At 37.5% G+C, this 26,674-nt stretch overlaps 1 protein-coding gene across 1 annotated transcript in view; it reads right to left on the reverse strand.

Annotated features, from left to right (window-relative positions):
• The window catches only part of LOC137260909 (twitchin-like), a 151,998-nt gene that overhangs the window by 81,360 nt on the left and 43,964 nt on the right, over positions 1-26,674 (reverse strand). Inside the window, exons 6-21 of the mRNA XM_067798445.1 lie at positions 26,017-26,322; positions 25,705-25,720; positions 25,181-25,397; positions 24,922-25,012; positions 21,640-21,857; positions 21,056-21,147; positions 20,384-20,597; positions 20,152-20,239; positions 19,851-19,909; positions 18,843-19,086; positions 17,627-17,686; positions 12,855-13,271; positions 11,042-11,134; positions 9,203-9,213; positions 1,038-1,131; positions 548-787 (exon numbers count right to left, since the gene is read on the reverse strand). Coding sequence (XP_067654546.1) covers positions 548-787; positions 1,038-1,131; positions 9,203-9,213; positions 11,042-11,134; positions 12,855-13,271; positions 17,627-17,686; positions 18,843-19,086; positions 19,851-19,909; positions 20,152-20,239; positions 20,384-20,597; positions 21,056-21,147; positions 21,640-21,857; positions 24,922-25,012; positions 25,181-25,397; positions 25,705-25,720; positions 26,017-26,322 — 2,460 coding nt within the window. The remainder of the gene's footprint in view (positions 1-547; positions 788-1,037; positions 1,132-9,202; positions 9,214-11,041; positions 11,135-12,854; positions 13,272-17,626; positions 17,687-18,842; positions 19,087-19,850; positions 19,910-20,151; positions 20,240-20,383; positions 20,598-21,055; positions 21,148-21,639; positions 21,858-24,921; positions 25,013-25,180; positions 25,398-25,704; positions 25,721-26,016; positions 26,323-26,674) is intronic.

Consider the following 26,674-nt stretch of genomic DNA (forward strand, 5'->3'; position numbering starts at 1 on the left):
AATAAAATCAATTAAATAAAACAAGTAAATACACATGTAGTACTTCCTAAATATCGTTGATAATTTGACATTGATTTCTCCACTTCCATAGAGAATCATAACACTCATGTGTCACAGGCATCTTGTGAACATAAAACTTCAAACCAGCCTCCATAATCTGCAAAACCAGATTACTTTGAGTATAATTTACATAAGAAATCAGATGAAACATATATATTTTAAATGCTCACTGTTTATAATGCTCTTGAAGCTACAGTAATAAATGAGAGCATAAAAGTCTCAATTTTATAATAACTTACTGGTGCCCATAACAAATAGACTGACATCATTTGTGAAATAGCTTACACTTAAGAAACAATATTGGCATCAGTTGCAAACCGCTTACCCTTAATGACCACAATGACATCACTTGTAAACAGTTAACCCTTAACAGAAATACTGACATCACTTGTAAAACAGTTTACCCTTAACAAACACAATGACATCACAAACACAATGACATCGCATGTCAAACAAACATAATGACATCACTTGTAAAACAGCTTACCTTTAATGAACACACTGAATGTTGCCTCATCAGTTTTCATCCCGTTCTGTTCCAGGACAACAGAGTATTTAGCCTCATCCTGGATGCGAGTCTTCTTGATCTCAAGATAACAGTTATCCTTTTCTGTCACAATGCTGGTCCTTGTGTCTTCGCGGACCTCTCGTCCTGCACGGTATATACGCAGATTCGGTTGGGGCTTCCCTTGGAGGTCCAGTTTGAAATTGACCTTGAGATCCTTGCCTGTGTAAGAAGGTCAATATAGTGTGGGATTACATATTGTTGATGTACATTTTTGGTAGCATTAAATGTATGAGTGAGTGAGTTTAGTTTTACACTGCTCTCAGCAATACTTCAGGTATATGGTGGTACTTGTAAATAATTGAGTCTGGACCACACAATCCAGTGATCAACAGCATTAACAGCAATCTACCTAATTTGGATACATCTACCATCACTGCTGTCAAATGAGTTCTTTCAGTGCCATACTAACCTTCTTGCACCACAACATTCCCAGGCTTCTCTGCAAGAAATGGGCCATCGCCTTTCCCTTTTGTAGATTTGGACATTCTCCGGCCATCGTCTTCCTATTATGGATATCAACAAAGCACACTGTAGTTCAACTGTTTTCTTCAGTAAGATCATACATATTGTTGTTTAACACAGCACTTGGCAATATTTCAGTTACATGGTAGCATTCAGAATATGATCATATGGTCATAATTACCTTTTGTTTTGTGAAGTTATTGAAAATGATTATCCCCTCAACTGTTATATGTATTGTAGGGAAAGTTTGTAATATGAAGAAAAGCTGAAAATTTATTATGAAGCTCATTCTTACAACACTTTATATAGCAAACAATGGACACTCCGTATGGAAATTTGTGATAAATGGATCTTATTTAATAGTCATAATAACGGATGAATTTTAGTCTTTCTCACAAACAAAAACTAAATACTGAAAATAATTTAATTCTTTTAATAACTGCAAGTCTATTTTTTGGTGTCACAATGAAAAAATACATAAACATGACATCTGTAACATTCAGTTTCTTTCACAACATTACTGATTTTTATGCCTAATGCAGTACAGTATATCTCAGTTAAAAACAAATTGTCTTCACTGAAATTTTATGTCCAGTGCAATTTTTTAGTACCTGAGATATTCATGCTTGTAAGAGTTTTGTCATTATCTGCTTATAAATGACAAGGAAAAATATGGGCCAGTTTATTGTCAAAATTATAAGCATTTAAGGACAGGCACTGGGAATTTAACATGAAAAAACCCTCACTGATCTGATACCTATTGCAGTCTCTGTTGTGCTTTACAAAAGCAAAACAAATCTTGTTTCAACTTTCACATTTAATGCTTGATAAAATAATATATATATGGGTTTTCATACCTTACAAAAACTACCGCATGGAACTGGAGCCTTTGACAAACAGTCTTGGTATTTGTGAAGGGAGTTGTGTGGAAAATACGAGATATTTCTGGTACCTGTAGGTAACTGATACTCCTATAAGACGTTGGCAGGAAAGCAGCATTTGGTTTGTTGATTCTATAACCAGCGTGGAGAACATTGCTGAGAAAATCGACTACTTTGCCATGTAGAGATTGGAGCATCTAAATGATTGGTGAAGTTTTTGTGAGACAGACATTTTGGTCTCCTACAAACCATTGGTAATATATTCTTAAGAACTGATTATATCTGTAAAATGAATTATGTGGACCCCAGCTGGGCACAAGTCCAAATCGTATCAATGTTTGCTTATATGTTACTAAGAGTAGTGTTTCTGGAATAGGATATGTAAAAGGCAGTGAAGTCTGTGGGTGCAAAAGTAATCAAAAACATATTTTTCTTTGAAAGCTAAAATCCACAAGAGGCTTGTGTGTTGACTAATTAATTCGTCTTGTTAAGCATCCATCCCACAAACAACATTCTCAACATAACGGATCATAAGAGCTTCAAAATACCTTTTTCTTGGCCACAGAATTTAAAACAATGCTAAAATGCCATAAAGCTTTCAACTAGTCCTATGTTTAGAAAAATAAAGGCTGAGAATTTTAAACTAATTATAACACAGAAACATGATTACATTATTCATTTTTGATGAATCTTTGCTGGAAGAATTTCACACTATAAGTAATCATGATAACAGTTTAATATCGTGGGAATAATTGTGTTTTTTCACTAACTTTGGTCTTTCACATCACAAACCTTGCATCATTATTCACTGACACATTCAATGATGCTTTGACATTCAGTTCCGTTTTATTCTGTTACCTAACAAAACGTCACTATTGTTACATCAACATAATTGTGCATGCAGAGTTTAACAATTATTCATCCCCGTTAGGTATCATTTAGTACATTTCAGGTCTATAATGTCAAGAATAATTTGGTTTCAGGAAGGTAGCACATGTTTCCCTTGTTAAGAAATCGTACTTGTGATGTGAAGGCAAGACAGATATAGTCTGATCGAGACCACAAGCGCCCGCATTCTTGAAGCCAAGCCAGAACAGCCACAGACTCCACACACACTTGCATGCATGGCCTCCTTATAACGCCAGCTTAATTATGTTCATATTAATTAGTGTTTCCATTCATACATATTCATCTCGATGGCTAAACATGTCATTAGCAATACCTAATGTTGCTGAAAGCAATAAATGGTTTATCATTTTTTCTCAACCCACCAACTCCTCTTTTTGCACAAAAGCCTGGTTTTCAGTGGCAACGAGTTAGTGTTTAATCCTTTCGATGTAACATGGAAATTCACACATTCGAAAGGTGGCTAAAGCTTTATCCATCGCTCCACTTACTAATATTGATCCGATACTTATGGAAGTTGACGTTCTTTCGTGATTCCTATATTTTTGTTTTTCTGGTGTTTTTGTTTGTAGATTTGGTAGAAACTAAACAGGGCCCAGGTGCACAAAGCGATCTTAGCACTACGGCTATCTTAGCCCATGCTGGAGAATGGGAGTTACAGTCATTTATAGTATTCCCAGGCCAATAATCCTTGTCATACCAGCAGGCTTTCTATTCCGATCATATACATAGTTGATATACAGAAATACTAGTGATATTGTAATCGTATTAGGTTATTAGATAAACGGAAACCATATACTCATGTATGTGATAAAGATCAAGAAACTAAGTTATCTGCATTTGTTCCTTAACCAGTACATTGATCCAATAAGTATGCATAGCGAATAAAATATTTAATAGTTTTGGCTTAAAAGTGTTTTGCAGTCATTTGATAAGACACTATTTTCTTGATATATTCGTGCAGATATAAATCAGTCCCTATCATTTTGCAAAAGCGACACAGCAAACACATTTCTATAGTCATTTGAAATCCCAACTATAATGAGCGTTTATAGCATCTGAATCATTAATTAAAAACACCCCGTATTAAATGACCAAAGAGTGAATAATTACGGAAAGATGGTCTAGAAACAAAAACAGGTTTAGACTGGATGTATCTCATATATAATGTATTGTTATAACAATTTTCTAATTCATGTTGCAGGTAAGGTATACAAGTACTTTTCACTTGGGTCAACATGACCTAAACAAATCCTTGACTCAGCAGTTATTCACTACTTAGGGATGTCATTAATATTTATCACTGAAAGAGCCCATTATAAACTGGGTTGTTCCTAATCCCTGAAATCGTCATTGCTAAGCTGCATATCACTTTGTCAGGGTTGGATACGTTAATGACAACGAAGGAAATATAGATGAATATGTCCAAATGCTCCTTGCCAAACACTCCAAACAATCATGATTAACATCGACAACTAGATGCAATATGACGCAAGTCCTCATCTTTTTAAAAGCATGTTTTTTCCCCAATCTGCCAGGCGTAATTGGAACTGAGATGAACTCAAACATTATCCAAAGATAGTTTCAGTGTTCAGATGGAACCACATTCCTTGGGTACTGTTCTGCGTCACTTGTACCGAGAAAGACTGAGGTACAGACTTTTTTAGAACACCCATTTTCCAAACTGTTCTAGAACACCAGAATATGTCTTCCTCATTAGATGAGGGAGTTTAGCCAGGGATGTATATGCCCTTCTAGCTGCAATGAACCATCTCATGTTCCAAGCCTACGGTGGAGCATATATGGATGGTGTTATGTTACTCCGAGCCGTTTCAAGAAATTACATTTATGATCCATTAAGAGAAAATGCTGTCGAATGACTGCTGGAATAAGTGGCTTTGTTCCTGAGGTTCACTGAGGCCAAGGAAGACCCTTCTCAGATGAATTAACCCATTCTCTGCTCAGTTGTCAATCCACAGGTGCTTAAATTTCTGACAATGCCTATGCCGAGCACATGAAGGGTGAATGAGCAGGAACTACAAAAGGGCCAGGGATTGAAGAAGGTTCTCAAGGATTCAAACACCAGAATTTAAAGAAATCCTATAGTCAGCATAAGTATGTTGTTAATATAGTACAAGAGGGAATGTCAGGTAGACTTTAGTCCTAGGGGCCACACACAAAAGAGGAGCTTACTTGATGACCTAGTCTGAAGATACCATATACAAACATTGAGGGAACCCGTTGTCCCAGCATGGTAAAAGTCTTAGAACACCATACACGTAGGGGTGAATATCTAATGACCTGATACTCTGATGATATCAGATACGAAAGGTGATTGGATTTGTTGACCCAAGAGGTCTTAATTTGAAGATGCCATAAGCTAAAGGGGTGGTTTTCTTTCTGATGTTCCTTGTTTTATGTACGAAGGGACCTGATACTCTAATGATATCAGATACGAAAGGTAATTAGACCTGTTGACCAAAGAGGCCTTACTTTGAAGATGCCATAAGCTAAAGGGATGGTTTTGTTTCTGATGTTGCTTGATTTATGTACGAAAGGACTTAATACTCTGATGATATCAGATACGAAAGGTAATTAGACCTGTTGACCCAAGAGGTCTTAATTTGAAGATGCCATAAGATAAAGGGATGGTTTTCTTTCTGATGTTCCTTGTTTTATTTACGAAAGGAAAGAAGTAAAGTATGGAGGCCACATATGGACAAGTCGATCTAAACCAACCAGAATTTATCATTCAACATTATGCAGTGAGTTGGCACAATATCTTTGAACTGCAAAAGAGCTAGATGACTGAGAAGAATTAGTTCTATGTGACAATGAACGTGTTAAGCAAATGTCATGCTGAAGACGATGATTGATTGCATGGTCAATGACTGCATACATCACTGGTCAGATGCCTCTGTATCCACATCTTCCACTTGCTCAGTGTGGCGTACATCCATTGAGAAACAAGGCAATGCTCCTATTCTGCTTCTTCAAGAGCTTCAAGCATAAAAGTCTACCCTAAAAAGGACAGGTTCATAAACGAAAAGAGACATTACCTGAACATGATGAATTTTGATTTGTGGGTACATCTTCTTACAGTGCTGCTGTAATGCTGACTGGATGAAATATTCCGGTTCTTTAACACTGAGACAAATTCCAGTAGAAATGACCTTCTTGTCTAGCAATTATAGAATGGAATACATCCAGTTACGATCCGTCTGTGTAACACTTGGCAACACAATACTCCAATACGTTAACAATTCACACTTTACGCCAGTAACAAGATGACAGGATACAGGTATCTTCATTCATCACGAAACCCATCATATAATCACAGGTAGCTTCAATGTGGCAATAAATCCAAGATGGTCGTACAAGAGTGGATGACACCCACAGGTATCCAAACCTAAGAAAATAGCAAGTAGACCTTTAGGAACTGGACTAAAAACAGAAAGGATGAACTACGAAGGATAGTTCTTTCAAGACACTATTCTCGTTCGGGAACTAAAGGAAACATAGAAGAGGCGTCTGTCTACGAGTGTGTGAAAGATCCGAGTATAGATGTTGGACGAAGAGACTGTTTTCTGACGTCACAAATGTAAAGTTCATCTTTTATGGCGACAGGCAAAGAACACATATTGGCGATCCTTTCCTTCATATTTTAGTCCCTTGTCTTGGCACTTGGTATTTCAATGATTGAGTTGTTTTCTTTCGCTTAAAACAAACATTTAGTCTGTGTTACCATGACAACAAATTCTAAGTTCAAAGAAAGAACACCATCGTGTAAGTGTGGCACCTTCTAGATATTAGGCAAGCCATTAAAGCTGTGTGTCATGGTAACACTTAAATCATATGTGTGTGTACTTCGATGCATAATATACAAGTCACGGCAGTTGTGTATCCAGTGTGTTTTCAGTGAGGATCCTGACACAATGCAACTAAGAGACACTTCGCAATGAGGATATTTAGAGCTACCAAATTAAACCTTAGATCTGGTTCTTCATGTCTTATGTGTGCTTCTGAACAAGATGTAAATATGCAGAATAAGTTATCTCAAGCAGCGATATAATAGCGGTAGTTCTTGACGTAATTACGTCACTGAGGTACAAAAATCAGCATTGATGGATGGGTTTGAAAGGTTTCTGCCATCTTCTTATATTTTCATGTTCCGTAACTTTCATTTTTATAACGAGAATACCTCATAGAAATGACTTGCACCATGAACAGTCGTCAACGGAGGAAAACACTGTATTAAAACATACTCGTAATTTTGAGAGGCTTTAATGTGCAACAACCCGATGGCAGCTATATTCTAAACTTTCACGATGGTGAACTCACGCCTTTTAACATCTGTTCTGAAGTGTACTTGTCTGCTGTTGGTGTTTTAAGACGACTGGTGATGAATAGCAACAAATATAGTCACACATCCAACAAATGCGTGAAGTTCCTTAATGTATCCTTAATGGATTGTGAAGAGGTCTTGTCCTATTGCCGCACATAAATGTATTGCTCAACTAATTGTATCGCTGAGATAACCTTTTTTTACCAAGTCAGGGGATACACAAAAGGAAACAGGATTTGTCTTTAATGATGCATTTTCAAAATACGCGTGGATGATTAGAATTATGATTAAACCATAGCAATCATTTGACTAGAATATTCAGAAAGGGTTCTCAGCACTTGTCCTTAAACATATAATTAGTAAATGATGATGCCATCCAAAACATCTACGGACTCCTGGAAATATACAAAATATGAAATTACCCGTGGTGCCAAAGGTATTTCTGTCTCCTTTCACTCATAAATATAGTTCCTGTCTCGAAAATGAAACTTCACCACTGCATTATGTTGGCTGAATGGAATGTATTGGTGACTTTGAATGAAATCATGTTTTGTGCAGGTGAATCCACTGGTATAACTATATCACTATCTGCCAAATTGAGATACCGAGAATAACCTACATCAACAAAAAACTAAAACACCTAAACAGATTACAGTCTCAAAACTTGACACTCAGATGATTAGTAGCATATCTTCAGAAATATTCAATTACTATTGCACACTGCAGGAGAAAAAGTTCAAATCATTTATGTTATCTGGCAACGGCAACACGCAAGGCACGAGATTCTCCATAGACAGTCAGTTATTATCACCATGCTGAGTCTTGAATAACGTGCCAACTGATTGTATTGCGATCTTCTTGCACCTATCGCAGCTGCCATCATAGCTAGGTAAGGCACGCATGCGCTCCACTATGCCCTTTGCAGGGGCTTAGGTCTTCCTGGGACACGGTGTTTTAGTGCAGGATGGTGTGTGACGTATGAAGAATGTTCCATGAAAATGAAAATCCATGAATGTGAATGATGAATCCATGAAAACTGACTACTGAATCCATTAAAACTGATTGATGAATCCATGAAAACTAAATATTGCATCCATGAAGACTGAATTGAGGATCCGTGAAATTGACTGTTGTATCCATGTAAACTATTGTCTGATTCCATGAAAACTGACTGATGAATCCATGAAACCTGAACACTGAATCCATGAAAATTGAAAGAAGAATCCGTGGATGTCCAACACTGGCTGAAGTTGGAGAACACTGAAGGAGATGGCACACAATTGCAGGATTATATATCTTCTCCCTTAGCATGGAGAAATATCAGTTTGTAAAAGTCCCCAGTTTGAAAAAAAAAAATGCTTAATGCTGAACGGTTGCCAATGTTTGTTTTACCAAGACCAAGTATGGTCATTCTCACAAAGAACATCGGTTATTCTATACATCTAGTGATGGGTAAAACGTGTGTTCCTTACAACCATTAACAAATAAGTAATATTACTGGTGGTGATGATAGTCATACGGTATTGGGAATTGCTTAAAACAGGAGAAAATGAAAGAAAAGGTATTGAGAATCCCTTACAACTAAAAAATAATAGGTAATACGATTTGGGTTAATTTTACAGCTAGTCATCATGAATGACATAATATTATTTTCTGTATTATTAATGAAAGGGCAGGTGAACTGTTGTTTAACATTGCGTTCATGGTGACAGCGCAACTATTATTTACAATAATTCGTTATTGCATTGATTTCTTTTCATCTTGCGAAACGATTGATGAGTCGTTCGTTACCTTTGATATCAAAGACATATGGTCGGTCTGTTAGTATATTCAGTTTCATAACAATTTTCAGCTTTTCTCTTTGTGCTCTACTAAATCCACAGTATTCAAATTATAAGTTATTTCTATTCAGTGTATACGTTTCTAAGGAGGACGTGATCATATTATTATACAATTAATGGGTAATAAGAAATCACTTACCGCTGCTTTTCCTGTGAAAACAGAGAAAAAAGAACATGATTAGTTTCAGAGGTAGACATGATAATATTAAAGTTATTTATTGTTTGGTGTTAAATTTAGACTACACATAAAGCATCAATTAATGTCAACCAGGAAACTATTAACCTTAAGAGTCGTTACATACATGCTCATAAAATCAATTAATGTTTTATAGTATTGCATAGCATGTGCATTAAAATATGGTTAATATGAAAAGTTTATGAATATTGTAGAAATACTTGATCGTCTTCAGTTATGTTTACTATCTACAAGCTACAACTAGTCCAAGCATAGCTAACGCTGACTAAGCTTTACGGGTCTATCTATCTACATTTACCATGCTATGGTGTTCAGTGCAAGAAGAACAATTTGTGCTGAAAATGAAGTGAAATATTAGACACATGAAGAATACCACCTCACCTGAAGGACATGTGAAAGTATCAGGAAATGCACTCTTAGTGAAATGCATGTCAAAATGGACATTGCTCGAATATATTTTTTGGCTCTACGTGAGACATTTTATTCTTAAGGGATTTATCTTCGATTTTGGAATTTTTTTAATAGATTTTTATGTCCTTCAGGTGCAATGAATTACCTGAAAAAAAGTATATTGACGCAGCAGCAGTAACAGCAGCAGATAACGACAGCACTGGTAAACAATAGTAGCTCACGGTGCTGAAGACAGTACTGGGTGAAGCACGTCACCATGGACACCTCACAACTTACGTATACACCGGCTCCGACAAAGCCTTCTGAGGAATGACAAAGTAATCTGCGATGTTTACATATGGGTGAAGCAAGACGAGCCAGGTCTGGGTTCTTTTTGAACGCCAAATCTGTCATCTTGTGAAAATATTTGTCCGATGTTCTTGTACAACACCAAATCGCACTGCCTATGACAATATTGAACTTGTTTACTTGAACATCAGTTCAGTTTTCCTATGAAATCTATAGTTTTGTGCTTTTCTGCTTTTCTCGTCAGCAAAATTCACTTGAGCAAAATATTCTTGGTGCATCTTTTATGATATACTGGTATTCCTTTCATACAGAATAAAAACAAAACTGTATCAACACTGACTAAAATAGCATCGACGTAGTATTCAGATTCAAAATAGGACAGTGAGGGATCAAAGTAATATCACGATAGTTTTCAAATAGTGTCATCAAATTGGTATCAAAACAGGATCAAACAGTATCAAATTAGTTATTTTTCATTCCCCGGAAAGCTTCATCGTGTAACAGACTTACCTTTTATATAGGAATTCCACTCAGTGTCTTGACCTCTCTCAATAAACAGAACACTCTTACCTGCCTCGAGTTTTAGAGTTTAGCTTGTGTTGAATTATGCTTATATAGAGTGTTATTTTAGTTTTGAAGATTTGTTAATATATAGTGCATTAACTTTAGTTTCAGTAGTCATGAAAACCTGTCAATGGTGGTGCATGCAGAAGGTTAAAGGATGTAATTTCGTAAGGTTAAGATCATGTCATTGACAATTTATCACATGAGTTAGTTCATACAGAAAGTACATTAAGAAATAGATCATGAATCCAAATTTAAATTAGAATTAAAGAAATGCCGCAATCAAACGTTTACTTTCATGAGACCTTTTATAGGAAATTTATAAAATGTAGCTATTAATGTAAGTTTTTAAAATGTTTTTAAAATGTTTTAAATGTTTGATAATGTAAACAATATTGTCATTTTAATGAAATTTCAGAACCAGATCCAATTAGAATTGACAATTTTGTGAGAAATGTTGTTTTGTTGCAAGGATTTTTTTTCGTTTTTCTGTGAAACGGTTTTCCTGTAAAAACCTACCATCATCCTCATCATAGTCATTTATGCTGATATCCGGGGCAACGGGACGATCAACATCAGCTTCGTAACCGTCATCCTTGTGTTCTTCATCATCTTATAATGGGATAGAGGACATGAAGACAAACAGAAGCATGCATCACATAGACATGGCCAACCCTAGAAGTGTGTCTTTAAATTGTGTGCAGGTTGAAATGATATGGAAAGTGTAGACACAGAACAAGAAGCAAGAAATCGAGATAGTTTCATAATAAATTACACATGTATTCATATGGTGAATACATAAGTGCGGGGATGACACCGACAGAAATAATGTTCATATTCCTAAAGGCAGAATCCTTGTACAATCAATCCTTTGTAGGGATAATTCTTTAAAGGATCTGTGTCACAAGAAAAAATCATTTATAGTGTAAAAACTGTTACTCTAAACATCGAAGCTAGTTAATACAAATATAAATGTTTGCATTGACACACATATATGCAAATCTGAGCTTTCAAAACATTAGTTGTAATATGTTATGCCGAGTTATGCCATGTTAGCCACATATAGGTACATTTGCGTAGTTTTAAGTTATTAAACAATTATGTTTATTAAACAATTATGTTGCTTGCAGTAGTTCTGTGAGAAAGGAGGCTAAGTACATGTTACAATGAATGCCACAGCTGTGTTGAGGACGTTGCTATGACAATAATTGTACAAATACAATATTATGATACACCGATGGAATTTTGGAAATCTAGGTAGTTAGAGGTTCTAGGGTTGTGAGTTTCATGTATTCACTGTGTAAAATGGGATGTCTACAAGTGGTTGAATGTGCTTGGGTGAGTTGGTTAGAAATATTTGAATAATTCGTTAATGATTTAAGAATTTTTTTATATCTGTTCAAGTTATTGGCCTGAAGACAATACACAACACAAAAACATGTCTCAAACCAATTTGAATAATTGTTTGGAATTTTGTGAAAGTATGCGAAACCAAATACAAGAAAAGCCAACAATTTTCACAAGTGTACTCATCTTCGTCCACAAACTATTTTTTAAATCTCGCATTAACCAATAAAAGTATGGTTATCAAAAAGGGAGATGCCTTGAAACTTCTTAACCATTTCAGGAAGTGAATCTGAGACATGTGATGGACAACATAGACAGACACGTGGTTAAGGCAAGATAACTCTCCTGCAGTAGACTGAGGTATAACAGTGAAATATGCAACAGCCACATACAGCTTCGTGAGGAACTGTGTTAGATGTGTACAGCTGGTTATAATGATTACCACCTCAGTATACGTCGGGAGACAACACTGAGGACAGTCAAAACATGGACACTTCATATTAACCGTAAGGATCATGTCTTCAGTGGGACAGGTTTTGGTAAATAAATGAACCTCTCCATGGTTTGACTGTCAAGGCTGCTCAACACTTTGTTTCCTAGTTTCTGGATCGAGAGGGTTCAATCAGTTGTTTAAGACAAATTGGCAACAATGGTCAATAAACGCTGACAGATCCTTGTTACCATCTAGCTTTTAAGACAACGATCGCCACTATGGAAGAAAGATATGTACCAATGACTGTACCGGTACCAATCATTGGTACCAATAGTTATTTGGAATGAATCGTCAGTTCGCTTGATGTTCGTGGCAGAATAGTTATTTTTGAATTCCGTGACGCACAGAGATCGTACTTATCACTCAAATGACTTCTCTTGACATATTTTTCACTGGGACCTCGAGGTTTAAGTTTTGTCAGTATATACGGATATAAGACGAGCGGACCGAACGTGACAACATGTAGGGGAGAGAACTCCCGCAATACCTCACCTTCCTCAAGAATGGTTGTTGGCTTCTTCTGGTAAGCGCGCTGCTTTCCTTTACCTGCTTTTCCACTCCTACTCGGGCTATTATTACTATTTGTGTCATTCATGTCTTCCTTTTTACCTTTGGCCTCTTTCTTCTGGGGTTCTTCAGGTTCAACAATAGTGGGAGGTTTGGGAGGCTCTTTTTTAGGAGAGGGCTCCTTTTTAGGAGAAGGTTCCTTTTTGAGAGCTGCTTTCTTTTCCTCAGGTTTAGGTTCGACTTTCTTAGCAGGCTCCTTCTTTTCTGGCTCTTTCTTTGCTTCTTGTTTAGGATCTTTTTTGGGCTCAGGCTTAGGTTCTTCTTTAGGTTGTGGTTTGGGTTCTTCTTTGGGTTGTGGTTTGGGTTCTTCTTTGGGTTGTGGTTTGGGTTCTTGTTTGGGTTCTGTGCAGGTTGGGAGAGAGAGGTCAACTACAGGTGCAAGGTCAAGGTCTACGGATATATCTATCAGAAGCCATTATATTGGCTGAAGCAGTCCTATACTAAAGAGCACGCACAACGTGCTCCTTTGTCAAAAAGGGTATGATAGTAACCAGCCACAGGTTTTGCTTGTCTGCAAAATGAACTGTTCTTGGCAAAGTGTAGTTGTCCATGAAATAAACAGTTTCAAGAATAAATCCTTCTTGAAACTAAATTATTTCAGCACTTGCATTTGCAAAATACACCACAATTTGCCAAAGGCTGTTTACTTCATTTATGTAGATGAATCATCAGAAATGCTATAGAATTAGCAGACAGATGTTTATAATTCTTTGAAAATATTACAAAGAAAGTGTAAAAATAATTTTTGAAACATTTTGATGATTCATTAAAAAACTAAAATATCTACAGAGGTCAGAAGTAATCTAATCTCTCTCTATAATATGAGGGAAACTGCAATCTTAGCAAAGAATATTGTCCATTTTCAAAGCTAAAGCACTGATGTTACCAAGAGGCATTTTCTGTAAAGGGCTAACTTACAAGTTATTTTACACAGCACACAAACTATTATGATTTTCAAGGAAGACAATGCATTTTGTCAGGGCATCTATTTGAGTTCTCGACATGCAGTAAACAAATTCGGTAACCGAACCTGCTTTGGTTGTATGAAACAGGATACCCCTCATGGATAATGATTTCCTAATTATACAGTGTAAGTGCACTTATGAATTAGGATAATTACCAGAATATGCTAGTAATTTGCTCTCCATACAGCAAGAGTTCACACCTCAGGAAAAAGAGTTGTGTTGCCAAATAATCTCATAATTCTTTTACTCTCAGCTTCTTCACAAACGCGTGGTCACATTTTCATTTTTTTAAAAAAATGTGGCTTATGTTTCTGAACATTTTTCAGATACAAAAAAATAGCTCGAATGTGTAATAAGAGTAAGGTCCCTTTGATAGAAAATTAACAACTTCAAATTTCAGATTACAATTCCTTTTCCACAATTATTTTAATGACAACAGTTATCGAATACTAGATAATGAAGATTGTGTCTCACGATCAACCTGACCAACTATACCAATAATTATGTTCTCAAGTTGAGGATGACTCAAGCTTTTCATATTGATATAGTTATTCTGTATTGACACAGCAGATTAACACAGTAACATGCATTGTCCTGTACATGATTAGAAGTACAGACGTAGTATCATGAATTCGGGGTAAACTGCCTCAAATTTGTGTGCTCGGGAATTTTGTGTGCTCTAATTCTCTAAATTATATCACCCAAAACGCTTGAATAAGAAACACCTCCAATACATACCTGCTTGTTTCTGAAACAGAACATGAAAATATATGTTAGTATTACAATTACTGAAAATACATTAAATTCAATGTTACATATCAAATCTGTGCGCTTCAAGCCTTAGGCCAAGGACAAGTACGTTTTGTATAGAGGTAGGTTATGACATTGACATCCTGGAGCCCGATCCTCAAAGCGTTCGTCGCACTAAGCTATAGAGTTCCGAAGGTCGTAACGATGCGAACACTTAGTGGATGGGGATCCTGGTTCTTTTCATCAAGAAAACGTCTGTTTGATCTCCAAGATTCGAAATGAAGGGTGCTAATAGCAGGACGGGACGCATGAACCTTTCCCGAACATCCAGTGTCATGTCTAATCGTGTTATGCCTTTGTGTAATTTTCATATTTGGCTTCCCGTGGAGTCTGTTGGGTGGATAATCGAAAATGATTATTGTCTAGCCTTTACGTGTTCAGTTTTATGAACCATCACAAAATAATGACACCGAGTTTCCGCAAAATGAAGAGTGGATCCTATCGCAGTGCTGACATCCATGACAAAAGGTATTCCTGAAGTTGGAATTTCCATTGCACAGATACCACAATCAAGCCACATCTGTACACAAGCGCACCTGCCACTTACCAAAATGAAAAGCAACAAATCAACAACTCACTGACTATACCACTAACAAGAATATCCTCAGAGATTATGAGGCATACGGTATCCTTTCTCCAAGTACATTCTGCTATGGTTACCAGGGTAAATGAAAACCTAGAGCATGATCAAGACCCTTTCATGATGTACCTAGTACATCTCATATTATACCTGCCGAGACACCATAGTACACCTTAATCCTGTAACTGACAACATTCATTATACGTCCAGTTTACACAATGTTACAAGGAAGCTGGTTATGTTTAATACTCTACGTCAACAGTACGGATATCCTCGGACAAGTCAACTGTGTGTCTGCATTCATCAATTATTCCACAAAAAACTTGTCTGAGACCAAAGAAGAGACTTGGAAAAAGTCGAAATCCTGAATGAAAGAACCTTTGGCAAAAACTGCATCACCTAGTTCTCCGTATCCTAGTGATGCCTCCGCGTTTTGAAGCCTCCATATGAAATTGCTATCTATAAGTAAGCATTACTAACTTGGCTCAAATGACCCTGCAAGCCTGGAAGAAGAGAGCGAGAGAATTCATGGTTCCTGAAATAGCTTCTCTTTGCATCTATGCCAGACTCAAAGAACTGGTCTCAAGAACATACGTCTTTTATGGTTCCGACAGAAGCAATCGCTGTTAACTTCTTAATAGAATCTTTGAATCTTTGAACCGTTAATGGTAGATGGAATTTCTTTCATTCACACAATCAGAAAATGTCGTTCATATAGCGAGAAGCTAAACTCAATGCATCTCATCCCATCAATTACACCTTCCTAAATAATAAATATCTTCGATTAGGCATATTTCCAATCATTTCTAAGAGTCGTCTTACATACCATATGTTACCACGAAAGACAACATCCCTACTCACTCCATATTCAGACAAAATCAATGATAACATGTCACCTGCCTATCCGACACTAAATCATAACATAGTCCTGTGTAGAGTTTTATGACTGGGTGTTTCAAATCTCAAATCTCACTTAAACAAACGCAGATCACAGGTTCAGTCCATGTCCTCTGACACAACGCTATCTCAAACGACCTTGACAAGGGAAGCGAACAAGGTCACTCCCATACCCAGCATGCATTGCTCAGACAGGAAGAACACATCTGCATCTGACACCGGAATTTCCATAACCGTCACTGTGGTTCTAGTTTGTGCTACAACGTCCATCCCTTGTACAGAGGTACCTTTCTGAAGCAATGATTCGCTACATTTAAGCCTAACATAAGATGATCCTGGGCCCATTACTGTTAACACTGCCGTCTTACAGCTCACAAGCTCAGTCAGATGATTCATCCAGCAGAATGATGGAATGTTTCAAAACTTTCCTACCCTACACTTTGGGTAAAAAGATCATAATGTAAAGATAAATATATTTTTGGCAGTTGATTTATTTCGAGAAGGAATAGTGACGGTGGCAAGATATATACCGATGTACACATTCCATGGAGGTGTACGTTCATCTTCTCTTGTGAACATGGCCAAGAGATACTAGGTATCATGAAATGGAATGGGTGTTTCTACATTTCCACCCTCCCCAGAGCAATTTTATATGAGTTCAGGGAGTATTTTCCTAACTACTCAGTATTGGAAGAGGTAATGTGTTTTCTTACAATTATTTAGGGAGGCCAAACTGTGTCATTTTTTTCTTCCCGTAAACACCGTTGGGTGCACACTTGTATATATGTTATCCATATGTTATACGACCCAAAGACTGATTGGTTTACACAATTTGAGACAAGAAACAATCCTTTGGCTGACCATCTGAGCACCACAACCCCATCATCGGCAAATCCTCGCACCGTCCATTTTCCCAACAACAATGGGTTCGTACAATCCCAGACAAACCACCAAGTCATGACACTGGAGGACTGGGGTAACAGACTGACAGTAACACAGGTTACATCTGACAGACTTATCACAGATGCTGACAACCTCGGTTTAACACTGGTCATGGCTAACCACCTTTGCAGTTACACTGGTTACAGTGTCAGCTGTAACACTGGTTACAAGAGGCAGCATTTACAGTAACATTGGTTGCAACTGGTAGTGTGTAACGTAACACTGGTTACACCAGCCGTTACAGTAACATTGGTTACATCTGACAGCCTTTACACAGTAACACTGCTTACAGCTGGCAGCCTTCACAATAACATTGGTTACAGCTGGCAGCATTCAAAGTAACACTGGTTACAGCTAGCAGTCTTCAGAGTAACACTGGTTACAGCTGACAGCCTTCACAGTAACATTAGTTACAGCTGACAGCCTTCACAGAAACATTAGTTACAGCTGGCAGCCTTTACAGTAACACTGATTACACCAGCCTTTACTGTAACATTTGACACCTACCTTTTGTTGTTCCAGTTTCTCCTCAACTTTCATCTCCTGTTTCTTTTTCTCGTTTTCTGGAATAATCACTTAATTCAATAAATAAAGGACAAAAAGACTGATTGTTTACACGATGGTATTGGTGACGATTCTTAGTAAAAAAGGCCAAAACATCTATTGAAAAAAATCATTGCAAAGGCATAGTTCATGAAGTTGAAGCTGAATCATTTTGTTGATAATAAACTCACTGCATCACATACATACACATAACATCCACCATGGCACTGAACCGAAACAGTAAGTCCACAAAAAGGGCTCCCCTCCATTTCAAGCACATACAAGAAAGTCATTGCATCCGTTTCCAAATCACTTTTGTCTTTTGCGAAATCGTAAACACCGGTCTTGCATATCCTAACACCTGACTTTAATTTCGAAAGATTTCATTCGACTCCTTAAAGAAGCCAACCCATCCCAGTGCATGCCACCGACCCGAGTAAGCAAGGAAATGGAGCTTGCACCTAATATAGCTGAGGTAGACGTTTCTATGGACCAGGAGGTAAAACATTTGCGGAATCCTCATCATATACCGGTTCGGTTAGGCCTTATTGCCAAGGCACCATCATTTAAACAAGTTAACATTCACTTCGCTATTTTAGTATCTTTGCCCATAACCAGGGGTGGCAATAATACGTCCACCGGTGTTGATAAAGATACTTATAAATCGGTTTCTTAACCTGAGAGATTTGATTTGTGATTTATGGGTCCTTGAAGAAAGGCAGGAGTTCTCATTAACACATTTTATGTGATATATTGTGAAGCAGTCGTTGGAGGCTAGCATGTTCAGTGTACTTGAGATGAGGATTGTTCCATTTGCGTCATACACAGTGGCTGGTTGCAGAATGATTGTTTAAGGTTTTCTTAAGGGTAGACACCCGTGTTCTGAACGGGTACGCCTTATCAAATACAACTCATAATGTTCTAAGTAATGACTACACGTATAATTGGTTGCTTGAATATTCATTTTCCAAGAGATAGTTTGCAACTTCTTGTTCTGTTTTGTCTCTGTGAAAAAAGCATTTCCATCTAAGGTCGAAACATCTTTTTCATTCAACTCAAATGTTTATTTTAGCACTTTTCCTTTTGATAATTTTGAAATAGGAAATTAAATGTTTCAGAAAATATGGCACTTGCTAACTGCTTTGTGATATTGTTCTTTATTGAGGCTTTTCTCACCTTTCACTTGAAGACTCGCCATTGAACTGGCAGAGCCAAATTTATTTTTTATTTCAATGCTGTAGTTTCCGGCATCCTCGGGGAACACTTCAGGAATGTATAGCCTACAGTTTCCTTTATCGTAGGTGATGTTGTGGACTTCGGAATTTTTCAGCACCTTCTTGTCCTTCGACCACGTCGTGGTGATAGGCTCGGTGCCAGTGATTTTGGCCACAAAGTCTACAGCATCCCCGTCAATAGCAGTCTGAAAAGGAAAGAGTTATATGTTATTGTTTCTTCACAGTTACATAGATTTGGCGGTAAGTCAGTTCATTTATTACCTAAACATAGAACACAGATGAAAAACTGCCATTCGTCAGAGTTGCATCATGGTTTTGTAATCACGGACCGCCTCCAGTTTCCCCGTAAATGTTTGGTGTAACGACTTGGCAAGGCGGGGGTCACTTGAGGTCAGTGCTCATGGGTAGCCTTGAAACAATCATTGCATGTTGCTAGATTTCCTGCGTTTCGATCCTTCTTCGCCATATTACAAGCACAGTTCTCTGTTGCCTTGATATTCCCGACGGGGCGTCGTGCTAATGTCAACAGTGAAGAAGAGTCATTAAGCACGGTGTACCCCCCGAGATCGGCATAAGCCTGTTGCACAAAGACGGTTGAACAGTATGGCCCCTCCACTGTCGTGCATTATGAGATGCTCGGTGAGACGTTTTCATTTCCGAGTACACTGATGTTTGATGTTTAATATTAGTAATACAACGTTTTCTTCTTAATGTACACAAACATAATCCATAAGCAATAGTCGATTTGGACTATACTAGAAGGATGTGTTTATGAATCGCTGTCAAATTGACGATACCAGGCAGTCAGGAAGAAGGTGAGTATTCCTTGCCCCATCGGTGAATATCATCAGAAATACACGAATAGGCAAGTCAAGTGTCATGAATGTTTTAGTAATAAGGAAATCTTGCGGTAGTTAAATGACTAGGAAAAATGCATCCTTCGTCTCACCTTGGGAGAAAGCTTCTGTGTGAACTTTGGTGCTTCTCCTTTTACCTTTGGCCTCAAGGCTGAAATGGACATGTCATAAAGATAAATTTCTGATATGTAAGCACTTATGAACTATACCTTTAGTTCTTTCCATTGGATAAATGAAACCCTTTTCACCCGGCAACAAATAAAATAGGAAAGAAATATATCATGTCTTTTCAGCGTCCAATGTACCAATCAAACAAACCAAATACTAATTGCGATTGGTTCTGATTTAAACCAAAGTCGCTGTTTTCAATGGTTCCTGTGTCTGGAGACTCACCAGCAACATTGAGAGCCATGGGCACGCTGATCTCACCGCCAGGATTCTGTATGACCAGCTTGTAGTTACCTGAGTCCTTGTCATTGAACTGAAACAAACATCATACAGTCAGCACTATTAGTTTTAAATGGAACCTGGTGTCCATAGTAAACACGGTTTACCATTTGGCCGAATCTTGTGCCTCTTTAAATCTTTTGACTTTGAATCAGCAGCTCTGAAAGATCGAACTTACATCTTCGATCTCGAGGGTGGGATAGTACAGTCCCTTTTCTTCGGGCATGTCCATAATGTAACGGCCGCCTGGTTTCAGTGGCTGGCCGTTGAAGTACCACATGGCGGTGGGTTTGACGGGAGAGGAGATGGGCTGTTCCATCACGATCACTTGATCCTTCTCCTCAAGACGGATAGAAGGTTTCCCTTCAAGTTTCGGTGGTGCTGGCTTCGGTCTGAAACAGTTGGGGACAAGTTGTCTGTGACATGGTCAAAGTCAATGGTCGTTTTGGGTAATATTAACAATGCAACGGGATCAGGAATGGTAGAATGTTTGGCAATCAAACTACTGCTTTGAGGTATGACTGGATACATAGCTACCAGATAATAGGAGTTGTCAATATGACAAATCTAAAAACATATGACAATTTCGTGGATATACAACCTTTTTTATTCTGTGAAGGCGACATATAAAAGATGAAAAAGAAGCTGTATATCCATAAAACTGTCATAATTTTTCATCAACGCAGCTTCTAAAATGCCCATTAAAGAAGTCAATACTTATCTGTTCTCAATCTATTTGAAAGACTTCAAGTGTCTTCATGCAGACAATATCTGCTGGCGTGCAACACACAAACAGTACATATTCTTAAATATCCAATAAGGTTTAGTTAAACTTAATATTGTCACATACGGTTCCAGGTTCAAGGTGATGTTGGCGCTTCCTTCTCCAGCTTCATTCTTGGCCGTGACTTTGTACACACCTCCATCATCTTTGGTAAAGTTCTGTACAAAATACAGGCCAATAAAACGTTAGCAGAACTTCATCAACTTATTACTACGTTTGCAATGATATACCATAACCTCGTCAGAAACTGCATAACTACACCAAGCAGACCATATTTCTTTATTTTCTTCCCTGCATCTATGAAAAGATCATTTTCTGGCAAAACATGTCGAGCTGCTTGAATTGTGTTCTTAATCAATATGACCTGAGTTTGGCAATGACGAATCAAGAGAAAAAATCATTCCTTATATCCTTTAGTTATATTCTTGTCAGTGGACTGATGACATCCGTTCCTCACACTTGCAATGTCCAAAGGATTGTTGTGTCCCCTGTCGTGATATTGCTGGACTATTGCTAAACCGGCGTAAAACTAAATCACTCATCACTCACTCGAAAGGATTTCTATACAGTGATAACGTTGGAGATTGAAGCAACATACAATTAACTCATTCCTTGCTGTGTTACACTTGCAGCTGACAAGGAGCACTTACTGAAATTTCCATTCTGAGAGTGTAGTCATTCCCGTTTTCAGTCACAGTCTGTTTGTGGCGAGGTCCTGCTGCCAGTTGTTGTGTGCCCTTGAACCAGGTGATGGCGGGCTTTGGACTAGCTGTGCACTTGCATTCCATGACGATTTTACCAGCTTCTTGGACGACCTTTGGTTTTTCTTTGAAAACTGGTGCCATTCCAGGTGCTTTCTTCTCGCCCCCTACAAAACACATACATATGTATCACAAGACAGCATTGGCACTAAATAGAACAATTTCACTCCAAAAAAATTAAGATATTGCTAAACAAATACACACACACACACACACACACACACACACACACACACACACACTCACACACACACACACATTCCAGTTTATCGGTGCAGATGAATAATGACATTTGAAAAGAGAAACAGGTACATCATACATATAAATATTTCTAAATTCCTCGTACGGTTTACTGTCCTAAGAATATTTCACACCACCCTGCAAGCATAGTCCACACCAAGATGCCTCCTCGGGTAGTTCACTTTAACACAAAAATATTTCTGTATAAAAAGGATATCTACTAAAGTCCACTGATTTCGACTTTGAGCACATGTTATGAAATAATGACTATATCTGTGATAATTGTAACACAATGAAAACACTAGAGTAGTCTGTCACTCATACTGTATGACTTAATCTGTAATGCCCAAGTTGTTTATACAGGCTCTTATGACTAATCAAGTACTGTGTTGACTCGACCAAAACAAGAATATAGTCGGATTTGAGAGTCACAGGGCTCGACAGAGCATGGGATCGTCGTGCAAAAGATGTTGATTCCAAATGTCTAGATACTGTCAAATTAAAGAATCACTTAAGCAAAATATTATCTACCATGGCCAAAAGACATTGTGTTTTCAACTGTATTCAACGATAACAATACACAGTACTTATTTGTCATGTACCAACAAAATAGGCCAGATGTATAATTTAAAAGGTTTAGTTTAACTTCTATCAAACATGATTGTTGATTTACAAATACTTTTAAGATTTGCTAAAAGCATCAACAACTGAAAAGCAACTAGTAAGAAACAAAACTGAAATGATCAAGTTTCATAAATGAAACAAACTTTCAAGCATAATCTATACATTATAATGAATTATCAAAACTTTAGTCCATAGAACTATGATTCGAAATATGTTATTAGTTTTAATGTAACAGTGTGAGTTAGATTATAAACATTTATAAATCTTTTAACATAAAATTGTCATTTCAAATACAAAATACCGTATTTCTTTTTTTTTCAATTACTGGTTCATAAATGACATACTTTCAGGATCACATGTAACAGTGAGGGAACATTTACAGGTAACTGGTAACTTAATAATATTTCGTTATGCATATGTCAGTTCTACTTGACATAAGTTCTTCTAGACAATCTTAAACTTAAAAGTATTTCGGGATATATGTGCTTTACAATGTAAAGATATTTTGAAAGAATATATATTGTTTTCACTTCTTTTACATATTCTCTGACAATCCAAATTGAGAAAAATAATGTCTAGACAAATGAATCGACCTATGCATCACCATCCACAGGATGAAGACAATAATTGCTGCACTAAGTGACACCCTCAGCTGCGTCTCGTTAGTGTCTACTTAATGAAATCCCTGCATAAGTGAACCGAAATAGTACGTTGCTTACTGTTGCACTTAACTGCTTCTACAAACATGTTCCTCACAATGCTGATTCATTCGAAAACCATTGTTAATATTATTTTGATAATAAACATAGGTTTCTTCAAATTCGTAACTTTAACAAATATATATATGTGTGTGTGTGTGTGTGTGTGTGTGTGTGTGTGTGTGTGTGTGTGTGTGTGTGTGTGTGTGTGTGTGTGTGTGTGTGTGTGTGTGTGTGTGTGTGTGTGTGTGTGTGTGTGTGTGTGTGTGTGTGTGTGTAATGTATCCTGAGCTGAAATCACCACTGGTATATGTTTTCTATAATATATGTATCAACTTGTTCAGATTATTTAGAATCCATACCTGTGGTCAACGGGAGATATTGCTTGTGAGAGATCATGCGACATCTCTGTATTATACCCTGACAATCCTATGACGTCATGAACGCAATGACGTCACAATACTAGTTAAATGTATATATTCGTATCAGTCTTTCGTATAATACTGAACGGACATTTTAAGAACAATTTCCGCTTGATCTTAAAATGTTTACGTTTGTCTGAACATTAAAGCAAATTGTAACAAATGTTTGAATTATATTAGATTAGTCCAAAACAAACATTAGCACCATTCTAACACTGTTGCCTGACTGGTCAATAGAAGTTGGCAACATGTTACTTACCGGGTTGTAGATCTGAAATACATCAAGTCAGTTGTGAAAGTGTCTTGGAAAGGAGAAGCAGAGGTATTTGGAAAATGCTACCACCAGCGACAGAATTGTGCTAAATAATATTTTGTCACTTGAAGAATAACATGATACCACTGAAAATGCTTACAACGAATAATAAGAGCTTCATATGCTGAAACACACATTTCTCACACTGAATGTGACAGGTGTGATCTTGTTAAAAAGTGAATATTAAGACAGATTTGTTGTTGCTGGATAGGAAGAAAACATGGCTGGCAGGTAATTCCAACTACTTCGGCTTTGTAGAAAAGAGACGTGGTGCTACTAGACACCCCCAATCTCATGGAATTGAAACTAATTGTATTGTCAATATATTACTTGCACCAAATATGGAAAGTCGTGTACACTTCAAGATGCCGTTTTCATAAAAAAAAAGTTTCATATGTATTCATTATAATATCTATCTATACAAAAAGGTTTAACTGTTCATTTGAATCCACTAAATTCTGCATGAAAGATACTGACAAGTCTTCCTGCTGATTTCTGACTTTGAGATATGCTGACCATTAAAGGAAACGCAACTCTGGCTCTTGTCAAGGTTTTATATAGAGGACATAAACATGAATGCTTGCTTTTGCGAGATTTCATTTTTCCTTTTCATGCGTTTCTTTTGCTGTTCAGTATATCTCCATCCGTAGAGAAGGTCCACTCATCATCGGGGTTCATGCGGTAGCAATTTGAAGGGGATGGAAGTTATAGGGTTGTGCCTCACTTCATCCAAAATCAAGTGCAACAATGTGCAATGGTGCACATGTGCAGAGCAGTGCGATGCAGTGCGACCAGCAATGAGTGTTTGGACAGATCCCTTGTGCATGTTCAGCACATGTATAATGAGACCAGTGCTGATCTTTAGAGGACCTACCTTGGAAGTTCAGTGTTATGTTAGCATTAGATTCTCCTAGATCGTTGGCGGCTGTGCACTTGTACGTTCCGCCATCGCTCAGTGTGGGATCCTAGACGAAAATAAGATTTTTTCATCAGCGGGAAAATGGCCCAAATTTAGCACGGAATCGTTGGATACTTTTCAGACCATAATAGGTTTGTAACTTTATGCATGCCACAGTATTAATGTTCGTGAGGTTAGGGACTACTAATCATTGTCATTTAGCGTTATTTGTTACCTTGATCTGCAGAACAGCGAGGTATGTATCGGGTGAGCTACCCTCCCTGTTTAGAGTGATGTTAAACCGTCCCCCCTCTCCAACTTCCTTCGTGTCTTGGAACCAGCGGATCTGGGGTGTCGGCTTCGCTTCCAGGAGGCACGACATCACCAACAGCTTCGCTTGCTGTTTGATGGATGGCTTCTGAAGAAAGTGGGGTGCTTTTCCTTCTGGCAGTCTGAAACCATTGGAAATCATCTATACTCATTCTCTACTCATTCTCGCCATCAATACTCACAGTAGCATGACACCTTGAGATGGCTCTATGGCCCGATGAACCTTATTGAAGCTAACAAAGAAAAATAAAAACTTAAAGAGACAAATATCCATCAGTGATAATGAATTATGAAATAAGAATGTCAATCGGGAAAACGCCATAAAACTACTTGTATATATCCTAAACCCACAAGCCTCTCTACAGCTGTTTGCAAACTTTGTTGACACCTTAACCTTTTTTTAATGTTACTGATAATAATTATACTTACTTTGGTTTCTTTCCACCTGCAGTGAGAATAGAAACATGGTAATAACATTAATGCTTTCATGATATTGATGACAATAAACTAGTAATAAGAACAGTTTCTGATGTTTGAATCAAAAGAAACTATATAATTGTTAAAATCGAACATTCGTATCAGAAAACTGGATACACAAGAGATCATAAAGTGTAATACAAAGTGAACGGAGACGTTTTCGACTATAATCGTATTGTCCTATAATGGAAACGTACACCTCGATGAAATCTTGACCAATCATTATCCTTAACAGATTACAAAACTGAAGACACTGAAGCTCACCTTCAAAGTTGAGGGTAATTGTTGCTGTGGCGTCTCCATGCTTGTTTTTAGCAATGGCTTTGTATTCACCACCATCCTGTGCTCCGACCTGAGAAATCTCTAGGGACACAGCATGGTTATTGCCGGTGGTATTATGGATCATGTTGATTCTTCCTCCGGGGAATATCTCCTTCCCCCCTTGGAACCATTGTATGGTAGGCTTAGGGTCACCAGTGAGCTTGCAGTCTATAACTATTTTATCCCCAACTTGGCGAATTGATGGTTTTTGTGTAAACACTGGGCGACCTCCTTTTCCGGGTTCTTCAACTGAAAAAAGGTTAACATAATGTTATAGAACATGGTTTTTGAACTTGGAACCGATGCCAAACACATATGAATGGTGAAATGACAGTAATGAGATGTAGCCATTCATAATGACCAAGAGTGATGTTTCCTACGAATGGGTAACACATTCATGACGAATCCTAAACCCACCTTCCACCCCCACCTCGTTTACTTAGACCCATTTGATTATACGACAAACATTTTTACTGAATACAACAGAACTTCATTACAAACATAATCTCATTTAAAATATACTTTAACTCAATGTTCAATGTCCCAACTTTCTATATCACACTTGATGAAGACACCATCGTAACACCATGTCGCATTTCAT

The sequence above is a fragment of the Haliotis asinina genome, chromosome 14, assembly GCF_037392515.1.
Source record: "Haliotis asinina isolate JCU_RB_2024 chromosome 14, JCU_Hal_asi_v2, whole genome shotgun sequence".
NCBI lineage: Eukaryota > Metazoa > Mollusca > Gastropoda > Lepetellida > Haliotidae > Haliotis > Haliotis asinina.